We start from the raw sequence: 15,506 nt of genomic DNA on the forward strand, positions 1-15,506 counted from the left end.
CAATGCTTCTAAATCCTTAAATTTTGGAAAGTTCTCCCTTATCCTCTGCCTTGTTACTTTTCTCTTCTTCAGTTGGAGGACAACCGAAGGGCCAAACATTTGGACAGCTGTGTCACTGCCTCATGTCACCACATGAAATGCACAATACACTTCTCCAAACTGGAAGCACTATAAAAATGCAATTAAAAAACATGAACCCAGCAGTGATATAAATAAACGGAGTCAAGAGAGCACTGATTTGAAAATGAGTTGCCACACTTTGAGCATCAGCCTTCTAAATCAGCTTGGATAAGTTCACCTTCGCTCACCTCAACTGTGAACTGATTCCACGACCTGTGGACTCACTTTCACAGAGTCTGCAGCTCATGTTTTAGTAACCCACACAAATTGCTGGAGGAACTCAGCAGGACAGACGGCATCTATGGAAACAGTCGATGTTTCAGGCCAAGACGCTTCATCAGGACTCCACTCCAGTCCAGATGAAGGGTCTTAGCTCAGAACTTCGACTGTTTGTTTCTTTTCCATAGATGCTGCCTGGCCTGCTGAGTCCCTCCAGCAATTTCTGTGGGTGGCCTGGATTTCCAGCATCTGCAGATTTTCTCCTGTTTGTCATGTTCTCAGTATCATTTATTTACTTTTTAAATGATTATTATTATTTTGTATTTGCTCAGTTGTCTTAATTTGCAAATTGTTTAATTGTAGTTTTTAATATTGTTCTACTGTGAATGCCCACAAGAAAACAAATCTTAAGTATTTGATGTAATCTCAGAATTTTAGCATTTGGTGACACATACGTAGTTTGATCATAAATTAACTTTGAACTGAAATAAACAGGGGTGATTTGACTGCCATTCATGTCCACAGTATATCTAATAATGTGTCAGATAATATCGAATCTGCATTTTAAAATGGGCCGGCGCACGTTCGCAAACTCCCCTGGTCTCCAGGCTTTCTCACAGCCTGCCTTACCGCACAGACAGGTTTCCTTTTCTTTAATGCTATTAATCCAATGGTTATTTGATATACCTGCTTTGTGGGGGTGGGCAGTAGGTGTTGGTTATTATGGTATGGCAGCTGACTGGATTGGTTAACTCTATGCACAGTCGCTAAATTGCCAGTTGGCGGACGGCCTTTGGGTCTTTCGGCTGGTGGTGTGTGTGTGCGCGCTTTGCAACTACCTGGACGAAGAGAGGAAACGTGAGCGCCGTCAATCGGCAGCGCGCACACACACACACACACAACACAACACAAGAGAGGGATCTGTGCGACCTTTTTTTAGTCTCAGCAGAGGCTGATGTATCACTGGGCACCGCTGAAAATGGAAGCACTGTTAAATCTCTGCGTCTAGACTCGAGAAAGCAGAGCGGGTGTGCAGTTGCCGTGGTAGGAAGAACACCTTTCATCGCTTTGTGTATGTGTGTGTGTGAGTGTGAGGAAGAATTTGACTAATATGCAAATATCACTACAGGCTCAAATTGTGCAAGGTTATTTATAAAATACGTAACGTTCGGAGTTCTCAGATGTTATCGGAAAGTGACTTTTTCTTCCTCCAAATTCGTTATGTTTTATCAATCCCTCGTGCACAAACGAAGTTGCGATTCCGTTCAAAAGTTTTAGAATTAAAACTGCATCTTTTAAAAGGATTTGGACACGGATAGATCTAGAGAAAGGATCCTGACGGGTCAGAGATGAATACCCCTCCCCCTTGAAAATTCTGTTTTCTGTTAAAAGAGAAGTTTGAAGAGAGCTTCGCCGCAGCGTGGTAGAAGTGTTTCCCAAAAAAATATAACGACCTCATTGTGACCGAATTGTTATTTCATCATAATTGATCCCATTCAATGGCGCTTGCAAGGACGTATTAAAAAATTAAATTAACCTTCAAATGAAAGATTAAGTGTAGGACGCGGGTGCTCGGGCACCCTGGTTAATATCCTCTAAACATTACATATTGATTTTAAACGGAATCGCAAATGTCTCCAGCCATCCAAACTTATTTTAGTACGAAATCTTAACTATATATTAATCGTAGCCATTGCACTGTTAAAAGATGCCGATTCCCAGAATAAAAGGGTCAAATGCAGTCTCATTCCAGGCACGGCTGTTAAATGGCATCCCCTCGCTTACTGCTATATTAAGACACCAAAAGGGGAGTCGAAGGAGAAATTTATAAATCCCTGAAACTCAATTTGATTTAATGTTTTGATGTGCATCAAAATTGCTATAAAATTTTATTTTGCAAATAGTTGGAATGAGTAGATGCACCATTTAATACAACCTGAACATTGCGCATTCAGTGATTTAAATGCACTGGGCATCTCCGGAGCGGAGACGTGCTTTCCAAGTTCTATTTGGGGAGTAGCACGTGTCCGCCCACCCCCTCCCCGTTGGAGGCATCGACTTCTGATTGGGTTGTGTCGCTGTCAATCTCTGGCGCAGACGGTCACGCCCCGTTCTGTGTGTCGTGTCGTCACTGGTTAATCAGAGGAGGGATCGCCCGTGTCAATCAAGAGGCTGGAGGGGGGCGGGTTGCGGCTGGCACGTGCGTCATTTCCGTTGTCAGGTTGGGGGCTCCGTTGGTTGGGTGCAGCGGGCGAGGCTTTTGACGGGATGGAATCGGCTGCCGATGCCGCGGCGACGTTCGCCTCGTTCCGCGGTCAACCGGCTCCTTCAGGGATGCATCTGGTGTCAGTCGACTGCCCTGGGATATAACTGCAGAACGGTCGGTGAAAGAGGCCTGCCTAGCGGATCGAATCGATAGGTGAACCCGCGGGCCTGGCATGAGAGGCGGGGACCGGCGGTAGGTTGGGGTGGGCGGGCGGTTGCGGCCTTACCAGACCGAGTTAGACGGCGGCGCTGTGGGAGGTCTGGACAGGCCCATTTGCCCGGGGCGGGGGAGAGGAGTGTGCATGGAGGCCCCTGCCTCAGAAAGGAGAGTCTCGTACGGTGACCCATTTTGTTACTTGCAGTGTCACTGGTTGTTGACCCCCCCCCCCCGGCGTCCCTCTGACCCGGCCCCCCCCCGGCGTCCCTCTGACCCGGCCCCCCCCCGGCGTCCCTCTGACCCGGCCCCCCCCCCCGGCGTCCCTCTGACCCGGCCCCCCCCCCGGCGTCCCTCTGACCCGGCCCCCCCCCCCCGGCGTCCCTCTGACCCGGCCCCCCCCCCGGCGTCCCTCTGACCCGGCCCCCCCCCGGCGTCCCTCTGACCCGGCCCCCCCCCCGGCGTCCCTCTGACCCGGCCCCCCCCCCCGGCGTCCCTCTGACCCGGCCCCCCCCCCCCGGCGTCCCTCTGACCCGGCCCCCCCCCCCGGCGTCCCTCTGACCCGGCCCCCCCCCCGGCGTCCCTCTGACCCGGCCCCCCCCCCGGCGTCCCTCTGACCCGGCCCCCCCCCCCCCCCGGCGTCCCTCTGACCCGGCCCCCCCCCCCCCCCGGCGTCCCTCTGACCCGGCCCCCCCCCCCCCGGCGTCCCTCTGACCCGGCCCCCCCCCCCCCCGGCGTCCCTCTGACCCGGCCCCCCCCCCCCCCCCGGCGTCCCTCTGACCCGGCCCCCCCCCCCCCCCCCGGCGTCCCTCTGACCCGGCCCCCCCCCCCCCGGCGTCCCTCTGACCCGGCCCCCCCCCCCCCCCGGCGTCCCTCTGACCCGGCCCCCCCCCCCCGGCGTCCCTCTGACCCGGCCACCCCCCCCCCCCCCGGCGTCCCTCTGACCCGGCCACCCCCCCCCCCCCGGCGTCCCTCTGACCTGGCCCCCCCCCCCGGCGTCCCTCTGACCCGGCCACCCCCCCCCCCCGGCGTCCCTCTGACCCGGCCCCCCCCCCCCCCCCCCCCCCGGCGTCCCTCTGACCCGGCCCCCCCCCCCCCCCCCGGCGTCCCTCTGACCCGGCCCCCCCCCCCCCCCCCGGCGTCCCTCTGACCCGGCCCCCCCCCCCCCCCGGCGTCCCTCTGACCCTGGGGCCCCTCCCCCCCCCGGGCGCACCCACGGCGCCCCCGGGCGGATCACCACAAATGGTTCATAAATGTTTGGCAAAATGATATTTTGGCAGGGGTAGCTGGAATTTCGAACTGTCAGGGCTTTCAGTATCTGCTATTGTTGTGATACTTCACTGTCTATTGATTTTCTCAAACTGTCCTTTCAACTTAGATTGTCCCTTAATTAATATTGATTTCAGATGGATGAAAGGTTTGGATTTATCTTCATCATATGAAGCTGCCAATGAATATTATTTTCCCCTCTGTTGGAATTGGGCTTTCATCTTTTTACCAACGTCAGTGTGATTAGGGCTCATAGAACATTAATAGTGTGGATTGAGATAGCAAAAGTTTCAGTTCTTCGAAATGGTGCTGTTGAGTTTTGCTGTGAAAGCAGATGTTTTGTGAATTTAAGATCGTATCTTAGAAATGAAAGTTTGATAATCTTGTTGATGTGCTGGTGATTTGTGCACATATCTCTGGAATTGGACTAGAACTCAAAACAACATAGGCGAGACTCAGTGACAAGCAGCATCCCTGAAGGCAACTGGGCAGTCAGTATTTTGGGTTAAGTCCATCTGGACTCAAAGATCGGGGGAGCTGACTAATATAGAAAAGTGGAGGGAAAGTGCCATGAAATAGATGGATCCAGGTGAGTTAGAGGTGGGTGGGAGTTGATGGATAATAAGGGGGTCAGTGGGGCTAGTGACAGAAGCAATATTGGCCAGGCAGCCTTGGTCTCAAAGCCTACTAATTTATATATTTCTACCAGCTGAATGATAGGAACAGTTATTAGGAGGTGGAACCGAGATTTACCTTTGGCTGTTTATTTGAAAGCTGAGCTCCCAATTCATAGGTGTAGATGCATATTCCTTTGAGCTTTGTGTGATCTTCGACCACATTGTGTTGAGACTTCCACAGCTGGCCATTTTTCATTTGGTGAGGGGTAGTAATAGTCAGGTTAAATTGATACTTTGTTTCAAGTACTGAAATTATCACCTGAGTCCGAAGTTGCTTTTGGCTGTCGTAGCTGGGGTAGTTAGGGGGATAAGCGGGGATAGCTACCTATTAAATGCTCCCAGTAACGTGCCACTCAAATAGCCTCTGACAACCAAATCCAGCTCCTGGCCATCACGTGGCTTAGCTACTAAGCCAGCTGGAAGTATTTCTACTGGAAAGAGACAAAGGTGGGTTACAGGAACCTTAAAACTAGTTGCTCTGGGCAGATGGACCTCATCGGCCACAGTTGGCAGCTCATTCAGGACAAGGAAAACTGATCCCAAACCTCCGCTGCTTTGTGCTATGCCACTCATGGGGAGGGCTTGGAGTAAACCCTGAGGTAAAAATCCAGAGCTGAAGTCCCTATAAAGCAGTCCTACATTGAGTTCAATGCTGACTGGTAACTCCTGTGATGCTGCTGGTGCCAAACTGTATCGGTCTCTGCTGTTCCTGTGGATTCATCAGCTGCATGGAGAGGGGGCAGCCCTGCGATATGGGCCACAGTTGCTCTCCATATTGTATTGTTCTGTCTTGTATATTGCACAGACAACAATACCCATGGTTGACCCCAACTAATGGAGGGCTTCACTCACTGAGCCTAATGGTTCTGTGTCTTGCTTCTCAAATTTCAGCTGATGCAATGCAGAACTAAGTTAGTGATGCAGTGGAGGAGTTTTACTTTCTCAGATAAGAAATTAAATCAAGGCTCCATTGTGCCTTCAGGTGAACGTGAAAATCCCTGTGCTCTATTTAGGAGAAGATCAGGGAATAATGCCTTATTTATCCCTTAATTTCGCAAAATGTTACTTAGTTATTTCTGTTTGTATGAGCTTGGATTAATCTAATTAGATGCCATATTCCCTATGTTCCGACAGTTGCAACACTGAAGAAATATTTCATTGACAATAAAGTGCTTTAGGGGTAAATAATGTTGCATTATACTGTTCTTCTCTTGCAAACAAAGGGACTTGTTTCAGATCATTAAATTCTGATCTATCCATTCTAGCCCTAACAATAGTTAAGATGACTGAAATATGTTATGAAATTTGTTTTTGTGGCAACAGTACAAAGCACATTTCCAATATAAGTAAAATAGATTGAGCAAAGGAGAAATAGTGAGGTAGTGTTTATGGACCGTTCAGAACTCTTGTGATGGGGAAAAAGCTGTTCTTGAAATATTGAGCATGCATATTCAGACTCCTGTACCTGCCTCCCTGATGGTAGTAATGCAAAGAGGGCATGTTCCTGATGGTGAGGGGCCTTAGTGATGGATGCTACCTTCTTGAAGATGCCCTCTGGTAGGGGGCTTGTACCCATGATATTGCCGGCATAGCCTAACCCTCTGCAGCCTCTTTCAATCTTGTACGTTTATGCCTCTGTACCAGGTGGTGATGCAATCAGTCAGAATGCTCTCCACATCTATAGAAATTTGCTAGAGTCTTTGGTGATGTACCAAATCTCCTCAAACTCCTCATGAAATATAACCATTGGCGTGCCTCCTTTGTTATTGCATTGATATGTTGGACTAGGGTGCTTGAAGCTGCTTGCCCTTTCCACTGATGAACCTTTAACGAGGACTAGTGTGTGTTCTCCCGTACTCCCCTTCCTGAAGTCCACAGTCAATTCTTAGTCTTGCTGATGTTGAGCGCGAGGTTATTGTTGTGATGCTGCTCAACCAGCCGATCTGTTTGATTTTATACGCCTTCTCGCTGCCATCTGAGATTCTGCCATCAGTGGTGTAATCAGCAAATTTATAGATGGTGTTTGCGCTGTGCCTAGCCACAGTCATAAGTGTAGAGAGAGTGGAGCAGAAGGCTAAGCTTGAGGTGTGCCTGTGTTGATAGTCAGCAAGGAGGACATTTCTTCTAGACCATGGGCTCCCAACCTCCTTTACGCCATGGACCAATATCATTAAGCAAGGTGTCCGTGGACCCCAGGTTCGGAACCCTTGTTCTGGACTGTGTTGAATGGTAGTGCTGAGATCAAGGGTCAAGTGAAATTTAAGTCCTCCAAGCTCTAGTTCGGAGCTATAGAATTAGTATTGGAATATCTGGTTTAACAGTTGAATTGATAATTTTTGCATTGGAACCTTTTAACAAAAATTGGCTGAGTTTTTCCTTATTCTGGTTTTTAGAGTTTATACTTTTAGAGGTTATTTCATTTAAAGATTTTGCTGTAAGTGTTAAAGTTTGTCAGATTAAGGTTGCATTAAGGTTTCTCACTAATGCCAAAGAGCAGAAAAGCCTTCAGAAGGTGCTGGATATAGCCCTGTCCATTGCAGGAAAAGTCCTCCCCACCATTGAAAACGTTCAAAAGAAAGCATCAAGGACCCTTCAACCAACAGGTTCCTGAATCAGTATTAATAACTTAACCCAGCAGTGAAATGATGCCACTATCAGACTCTACACCAGTTCTTAGTATTTATTATGTTTTTTAAGTTTGTCTTCATTTGACATTGATTGCTTGTCAGTCCTAGGAAATTGTTTCTCTCCCTGTGGATGCTTCTGACTTGTGAATGCTTTCCTGTTTTTATTTGCAATCTTTTTTCATTTGATTTAGAATAGAACTTTCATGTGAAGAACCCTGTTTCAGACTACTTTTTCTGACTCCATGGAGCTTTGTGTTCTGTTTACATTGTCCTTACTAAACTTTTAATCTTGTACTGCTTTCCATGATGTAGATAAAGTCACCTCAGTGACTCATACCAGTTGCCAAGGTACTTATTGCTTAATTTTAAGGCTAATTAGGTCAGTCATTAGAACATTTATTTATGGATAACTGGTTTGGAACCTTATAACATCTGTCCCCTGCTTTTGAAAGATCACAGATCTTGAATTGGAAGTTTCCTCCTGTGCCATCAGATCACAGATTTAAAAAATAACCTTCAGTTAAAGTAACTCATCCCAAATTTTGATGAGTTTATTTTGCTTCCTGATGTCATGAAGATTTCCTTTGTAGCAGCTGGGAATGTAGTTGCAGTTCTTGCATGATGTCATTTAAAATTGTTAGGTGTCTTTGCACTGAAATTTTTGTTGCCTCATTCTGAGCGGGAACAACATGGTTGATATTTCACTAGTGGAAGAATCTGAAACAAGATAACATAGTTACAAGACGCACGATTTTTTTAAGGAGACATGGGTGAATCTCTGGAGTTCTTTGCTCTGGAGCTGTGGAAACCATATCATTGAAAGTATTCAAAATGTAGGTAGATTTTCTTTTGCAATCAGTGGTTGAGCATTTTGGTAATCTGGTACAGACAGAGCTGAGGTGTACAAATGGTCAACCCTCATCATAACTGCTGCTCTCATATTTTTATAATCTTTTCCAAGAGGTTCATTGCATTTTAGAAGGCACCAGTAAGTTCAAGTTTCTGTTGCAGTACAACTAATGTTCAAGGATGACTTTTATATAGCAGTGATGACTGGAAGTTCCAAAATGGTTTCCATTCTACAACATGCATCTGAAGAGATCAGTAACATTATGACCAGGTAACCACTTTGAGATAATACAAGGCCATGGGTCTGAAATGTCTTTTCATATGTTGATTGATTAGCTTTGTAGTTCCAGCATTTTGTTTTCTGATGTCGTACTGGAGTATTTTCCTTGTGCATAACCAATGTTGACAATAAATATATCATATTGACCAGAATACCTACTCCCTTACCTGCATTCAGAGAAGAGGTATTTTGGTTGATCTCATATATAAACAGTCCTTCCAGGTGAGGCAGTACTTCACCTGCGAATCTGTTCGGGTCGTCTATGGTACAGTATCTGTTGCTCCCCTTGTGGCCTCCAATACATGCATAAATTGGGGGACCACATTGTCGAGCATCTCTGCTCCAACTGCCAAAAGCGGCATTTCCCAGTGACCAACATTTTTATTCCTATCCACATTCTCTTCCTGACATATTGGTCCATAGCTTCCTCTTTTGCCATGATGACGCCACTTTCATATTCCATCTAGGTAGCCTCCAACCTGATGGTGTGAACATTGATTTCTCCTTCCAGTAATTGTCTTTTTCTTTTTTCCCCCCTTCCCTTTCCCCCTTCCCTTTCCCCCTTCCCTTTCCCCCTTCCCTTTCCCCCCTTCCCTTTCCCCCCTTCCCTTTCCCCCCTTCCCTTTCCCCCCTTCCCTTTCCCCCCTTCCCTTTCCCCCCTTCCCTTTCCCCCCTTCCCTTTCCCCCCTTCCCTTTCCCCCCTTCCCTTTCCCCCCTTCCCTTTCCCCCCTTCCCTTTCCCCCCTTCCCTTTCCCCCCTTCCCTTTCCCCCCTTCCCTTTCCCCCCTTCCCTTTCCCCCCTTCCCTTTCCCCCCTTCCCTTTCCCCCCTTCCCTATTCCCCACTGAGACCTCTTATCTCTTCTCACCAGCCTATCACCTCCCCCGGGTCCACTCCTCCTTCCCTTGCTCCTATCAGATTCCTTCCTCTCCAGTACTTTCCTACCCACCTGGCTTCACCTATCGCCTTTTAGCTAGTCTCCTTCCCCTCCCCCCACCGTTTATTCTGGTGCCTTCCCCCTTCCTTTCCAGTCTTGGGGAAGGGTCTTGGCCTGAAACATTGACTGGTTATTAATTTTTATAGATGCTGCCCAACCTGCTGAGTTCCACCAGCATTTTTTTTTTTGCTTTGGATTTCTAACGCCTTCAGAATTTGTGTTTATGGTCTGCAGAATCTTTTGTTTTTATAGATCAAGATACTGGTTATAGCTTTTATTCTTCTTTCTGTTAGCTAAAAACATGACTATTTCTGTGAGCCAACCAGGCTAAGTGATGGTTAAAGCCACTTTTATTGCCAGCTTCCTATTTACTCTGGCATCCATGATTTCCTATTTGTACAGTCTATTTGATAATGAAGGCTTTATAAACAGGCAAAATAAATGTGCCTGAATCTGATGTGGCAGCAACTTGCCTGAACATTTGAGCAACAGTACTCTGGATCTAAGTGAGTGAGGTGGACGTGTCTAAGCTCCATGTATGTATGTACGTTCACAACTTCTACAGTCAACCCAGGGTAACAAGGTCTTGGGCTTGATGAACAGTTTCTCTTGGCTCAGTACATCAGAACTATGCAATAGCAGTAGTGTGAACATTTTTGCAGGCAAATCATGGAGGTGTTTCTTTCACTGTTTCCTCAGTCAACGTGAGATTTGTTTGACTTTATCAGCCATATTTTAAATTGGAATCAGCATTCTTTACGATTAGTGGCTGGACAATAGTCAATAGGAATCGGTGAGAAGAAAATGAAGAAATAAACTTGTAAAGCAGGGTTGGGAAAAGATGCAAAAATATTGCTGATGCTGGTTCTGAAATAAAAAAAATGTCAGCCCATCCAGCTGCATCTGCAGAAAGAGAAGGTCTTGGGTCTTTCTTCACAAGTTAGAAAATACTCAAATTTAGAATTCTGTAGTATCATACTGAATTTTAAGTTCTGTTTTGCTATTAAAGTAGCCTTTGGGAGCAGAGCAATGCTAGTTCCTACCAGAATACTCACTAATTTGGAATTATAATTAGTGATGTAATATTATTGTGACTGTTTTGGAAGGCTGAAAAATGTGATATTGGACTCATTCAGCAACAAGGACTTCTAGGCATCTGTTAGTCTCGTGAGACAATGGATTTGTGCCTTGGAAGGTTTCCAGGGTGCAGGCCTGGGCAAGATTGTATGGAAGACCGGCAGTTGCCCATGCTGCAAGTCTCCCCGCTCCACATCACCGATGTTGTCCAAGAGAAGGGCACTAGAGCCGATACAGCTTGGCACCGGTGTCGTTGCAGAGCAATGTGTGGTTAAGTGCCTTGCTCAAGGACACAACACGCTGCCTCAGCTGAGGCTTGAACTAGTGACCTTCAGATCAGCAGACCGATGCCTTAACCACTGGCCACGCGCCACACAATAAGGACTTAATGTGTGGATTTTGGCACATTTTTTAAAAAATGGGATACCCTGGTAGTGAAAATGGAGATTCTGTATCTTGTGATAAACTTGTGAACTGTATATCTCACGTAGGGTGTTCTGGTTAATGAATGTGCTTCTTTGCTCTCCAACACCTCCCTCAGCATTTTAAGACTGAATGTGTATTGAAAATAATATACTTATCTCTAAAAGGAAATCAAAAATCTGTAGATGGAAGTCTAAAACAATAATGGAACAGACTGGTGAGGTATCTTCTGTGGAAAAAGAAAACAAATTAATCTTTCAGGTTGAAGACTTTGGCCATTCTAAAGTAGCATTATTCAACCCACTGAGCTTCAAAGTACTTTTGGATGGCAAGTAATGTAGTTTTATGGAGAGTTCCCATTTCATTGCTCTCCTGTAGAAATAATCTACTTTATAACTGCCTTTGGGATCCTTTAAGAAGACTTTATTTCCTGTGCCTCTAAAATCTGTGGTGATTTATGCTGTGGAGTACAGCCAATAGAATGACAGACTTGGCTTTGATTTGCATTAACTTGCCTGAGGAAGCAGCCATAGTTCAATGTCGAGGTTTGCAAGCCTTTCACCAGTTTCGGTGTGATGCTACCAAGAGTCAATATCTCAGAACAGAACTTTAGTTTGTGGGTGGCCAGGTTTCTAATTGAGGTATGTTCTCATGTCTTCTGCTCCCTGTCTTCCTTCCCTAGCATTTAAAGAGCAGTTGTGTATTAATGGAAATTGAAAATGTACTTTATCAGAAAATTAAAAATCTGCTGATAGGCTGTTTATGTTCCATTTATGGTACAGAAAACCAAATATGTTCAGGCCTTTTCTCAAGTATTTGGGAATTGTCTAGATTTTTCATGGAAGTGTAAAGCCCTGAGACTTGATTCCTTGGTTCTGTTACCAGTTATTTGCAGCTGATCAGCGTTTATACCATTGAGAGATAGTATTGTCATTAGTTTGGGTTTACAATGTATTCCAGTGGGGACTTTGTAAATTCAGATGAGTATGTGGAGTTTTGATCAGTTCATTTGTTTGTTATGTGCCATGTCATGTGACATAGGCGATCATGGTCTTTCCAAGGCCATGATTGTTTTTGGTTACTTTTTCTACAGAAGTGGTTTGCTGTTTCCTTCTGAGTAGTGTCTTTACAAGATGGGTGATCCCAGCCATTATCAATACTCTTCAGAGATGTCTGCCTGGCATCAGTGGTTGCATAACCATGACTTGTGATACGCACCAGCTGCTCATATGACCATCTGCCAACTGCTTCCATGACTTTGTGTGACCCCTGGGTGGCGGGGGGGGGGGGGGTATAAGCAGGTGCCACACCTTTTTCAAGGGTGACCTGCAGGCTAGCGGAGGAAAGGAGTGCCTTATACTTTCTTTGATCAGTGGGAGTGCCCTATTGATTGTTAGCCAGCAGTATTTCAATCTAATGGGTCAAATAATGCAAACATCAAGAGGATCCTGATGGGTCAGCGTGAGAAGTCATTCGAGCTGCGATGGTCCTAGTGCTTCAGGGCTAGTCCTCGTGGTTTACCGAATAGGTGTTTACTGTGTTTGTATGTAGCTGCTGGGGCAGATTGAGCAACAGCACTGTTCTGCTGATTTACCTGGGTAAAAGAAGCAGTACATGACACCTTTGCTGCTCAAGGTGGTAGATATGAGTTTCCATGCTATCACTTTTGTATTGTTCTTCAGTGTTTATAGTACATAGTCAGATAAGATGCCAGGATACTTAACTGCAGATGATAAGTGCATGGCTAGCTGCAATTTTTAGTTTTCAGATGGAAGGTGACATCAGTGATTTGGCTGAGTTGGCCGATGTGATTCACCCCATCTCCTCCAGTGTCCTGAATTTCTTCAGCCTGACAAGTCACCACAACCAATTGCTGTGGTGCATTTAGAACTTAAAGAAGCACTTTAAGATGCAATCAAGGATATTATTATTTAATTAGAGCATATTATATTGGCATGGATTAGTTAATTATGAAGAAAGTAGGAATACCATAAAACTCAAGCAATCTGCCATGCTGGGTATTTTGGTGGTAGATGCCTAGACTATTGGTTATGATTCCAATTGATACTCAAACATCTTTTAATTCATTTTATTTTAGCTATTATACAATTATGTAGTACACTTCTCAGTGAACCCATTAAGTTTAAAGGAAGCATGGACAACAGAAATAAGTGAATTTCAAGGCAGAGCAGGAAAGGGGGCCCTGGTGAATTTGGAGGAAGTTCTAGAATCAGGTGCTGACTATCCTGATTTCTGAACAATTGAATGGAATCTTATTGTAAATTAGTAATTCTGCAGTAAATCTGATCACGGATCATTGCAAGCTGCTCCCTACTGATCTCCACTTTGCTTCTATTATAATTGTTCTATCCCCCTGTATTAGTTCAATGAATTGCAATGAAATGATCTGCATGAATGATGTACAAAACACTTCAACTGTGCTTTCAGCAGTAATAACGCAATTTACAATTTTTTTTTGTTGGTATACTGTGATCTCCAGGACTGGTGCTGGGGCTCCTGCTTTTCACAGTTTTAATGATTTGGTTGGAGGTATCATGTATAATCTACCCAAGCTTTTGATGTAAAGCTAGTTGACAATACATTGTGATCAGATTGGAGGGAGGCTTGCAGGGGATTTGAGTCAGTGAAAGTGTGAGGACTTGGGTAAGAAAATAAAGCAAGAACTAGTAGCAAATATTTATCTTGTATTCCATCTGCCATTCCTTTCTTCATACTGTTGTTATCCCTCTGAAGCACCTCTTCATTCCACATTTCTACATGGTTTGGTGCCATGAAATGTAAAGTTGAAATACGTGAGGTCATTCAGTTTGGTAGAAAGAGGTTTGTATGCTGACTATATTTAATACAGGATCAGTTGACTTTTAAGGTAATAAGATAATTGAGAGACAATGGGACAGTAGAATACAGTGGAATTGTAAAAAATCAGCCATAATCGTGTTGAATGATGGAGCATGCTTTAAGGGCTGAATGACCCTCTCCAGCTTCTGCTTCTTGTGTCCTTATGATTTTACTTATCTGTAACAGAGTTCCAGCTATAGCTACCTTGCCTTGGTGTTATGCAGGCTCAGAAGGGCAGAATGCTGCTGGGTATTTACATTTTAAATGTATGCGGTGTGAATAGTTCACATACCCATATTCAAATTTTACAGAAAATTTGGTGACATGATTAATAGATTCCAATGTTATCTCCTGAGCAGCTGCACAATGTCTTTCAGAATAGACCTTATGATATTCTGAGAGATATACACAAATGTGAAGCTATAATTTTGTTTATGGATGGCTTTGTGCTTGCCATTTTTTACATGGGGAAAGTAGTACCTTGTAGCACCTCAGTATGTTCTAAAGTAGTTCACTACCAAATTTGAAATGCAGGATTTGATTGCAAAATTAGATACACAGCATTATGGTAATGCTCAGATAATTTGAGTGGTGCATTGAGAAGTTAGTACATTCCTGAAAAGGGAGGACCATCCTCCCCTGTCTTATAAGCTAAGAGTGAATTGATCTTACCTGTTTTTGGTTTTTGAAAAAATATTGGGTGAGACCAGTCTTTGGGGATATTTATCTTTATCCTTACACCTTAAATAGGTACCAACCAAACAGGAAAGAAAAAGGGATGAATTAATGGAAATGTTTATTTTAATTTTAGTTCTTTGATTGAGTTGTAATTTATATAAATAGTTGAATTAAATTTTGTGTGGGTTGAGCAGAGTAGATTATGTTTGAAGCATAAAATCATAATTGTTTGTTCAGAAGTGTAGGCAACTCCATCTGGGTTATTGTTTCAAATAACCTCCCTTCAACTAGTTTTAATCTTTTCTAATTTTGTTTTATATTTCTATTTATTCACTTCTTACAATACCTCTTTCTCTTAATACTTATTAATAATTTATTGTAATTAACATGAGCAGCTCCCAGTCTCCGTTTGTAACATTGAGTAATATCGTGAGTTGGTTTTGATCACTTTCAATTTCAGGAATAGTATTTTTTATTTTGCTGGGGAGAAAAGTATTTTACATTCCTCTTCAGCTAAAACATTGTTTTAAAATAACAAAGTGAATTGCTATAATGTGACAATATAAGACTTTATGGCAGTTTGAGTCACTGGTAGGATTGCTTGTCTTTCCATGAGAAAGTATGGTTTAATTTGTGATGATTTTTCACTTTATAATTTAATGTTGACTATTTTTGTATGAGATTATCAGAGATTCAGCTGCATGATTGTGAATCTTGCAGTTATTTGCAGCTGTGTGATACTGCTCAGTTTCTTGTGAAGATGTGAATAATCACCAGAAGTAGTCAATGACTGCCCCAAACTCTCAATCCTCTTCAAATGTTTCATTATTTTGTGGTAAGTAAGATTTTGTATTAGTGTAAAGACGATGGGCTCATCCAGCTAACCTTTACAAAGACAGCACATCAGTAATTTGAAAAAAAGTATTCCAGTAAATTTCAGATTGCTGGCAAGGCTGTATATAAGAAAGTGGACAAAGCCTTTTCATATCTGTTAAGTAACACTGGACAATTTAATCAGAATTAGATTGATTATCACTGACATATAATATGAAATTTGTCCTTTTATAGCAATAG

At 44.3% G+C, this 15,506-nt stretch overlaps 1 protein-coding gene across 6 annotated transcripts in view; it reads left to right on the top strand.

Annotated features, from left to right (window-relative positions):
- The first annotated feature begins 1,277 nt into the window (after window positions 1–1,277).
- The window catches only part of stk40 (serine/threonine kinase 40), a 93,956-nt gene continuing 79,727 nt past the window's right edge, over window positions 1,278–15,506 (top strand). For 2 of the 6 annotated variants that reach the window (XM_072247164.1, XM_072247162.1), the window contains exon 1: window positions 2,627–2,797. Coding sequence is in view for 1 of the 6 variants with exons in the window: in XM_072247161.1 (XP_072103262.1) it covers window positions 2,624–2,719 (96 nt within the window). In the remaining 5 variants the exon portion in view is untranslated. Of the gene's footprint in view, window positions 1,384–2,563; window positions 2,798–15,506 lie in introns of those variants that run through there. The other 4 variants (XM_072247166.1, XM_072247165.1, XM_072247167.1 and 1 more) reach the window with 3 other exon arrangements.

This window comes from Mobula birostris, chromosome 30 (assembly GCF_030028105.1).
Source record: "Mobula birostris isolate sMobBir1 chromosome 30, sMobBir1.hap1, whole genome shotgun sequence".
Taxonomy (NCBI): Eukaryota; Metazoa; Chordata; class Chondrichthyes; order Myliobatiformes; family Myliobatidae; genus Mobula; species Mobula birostris.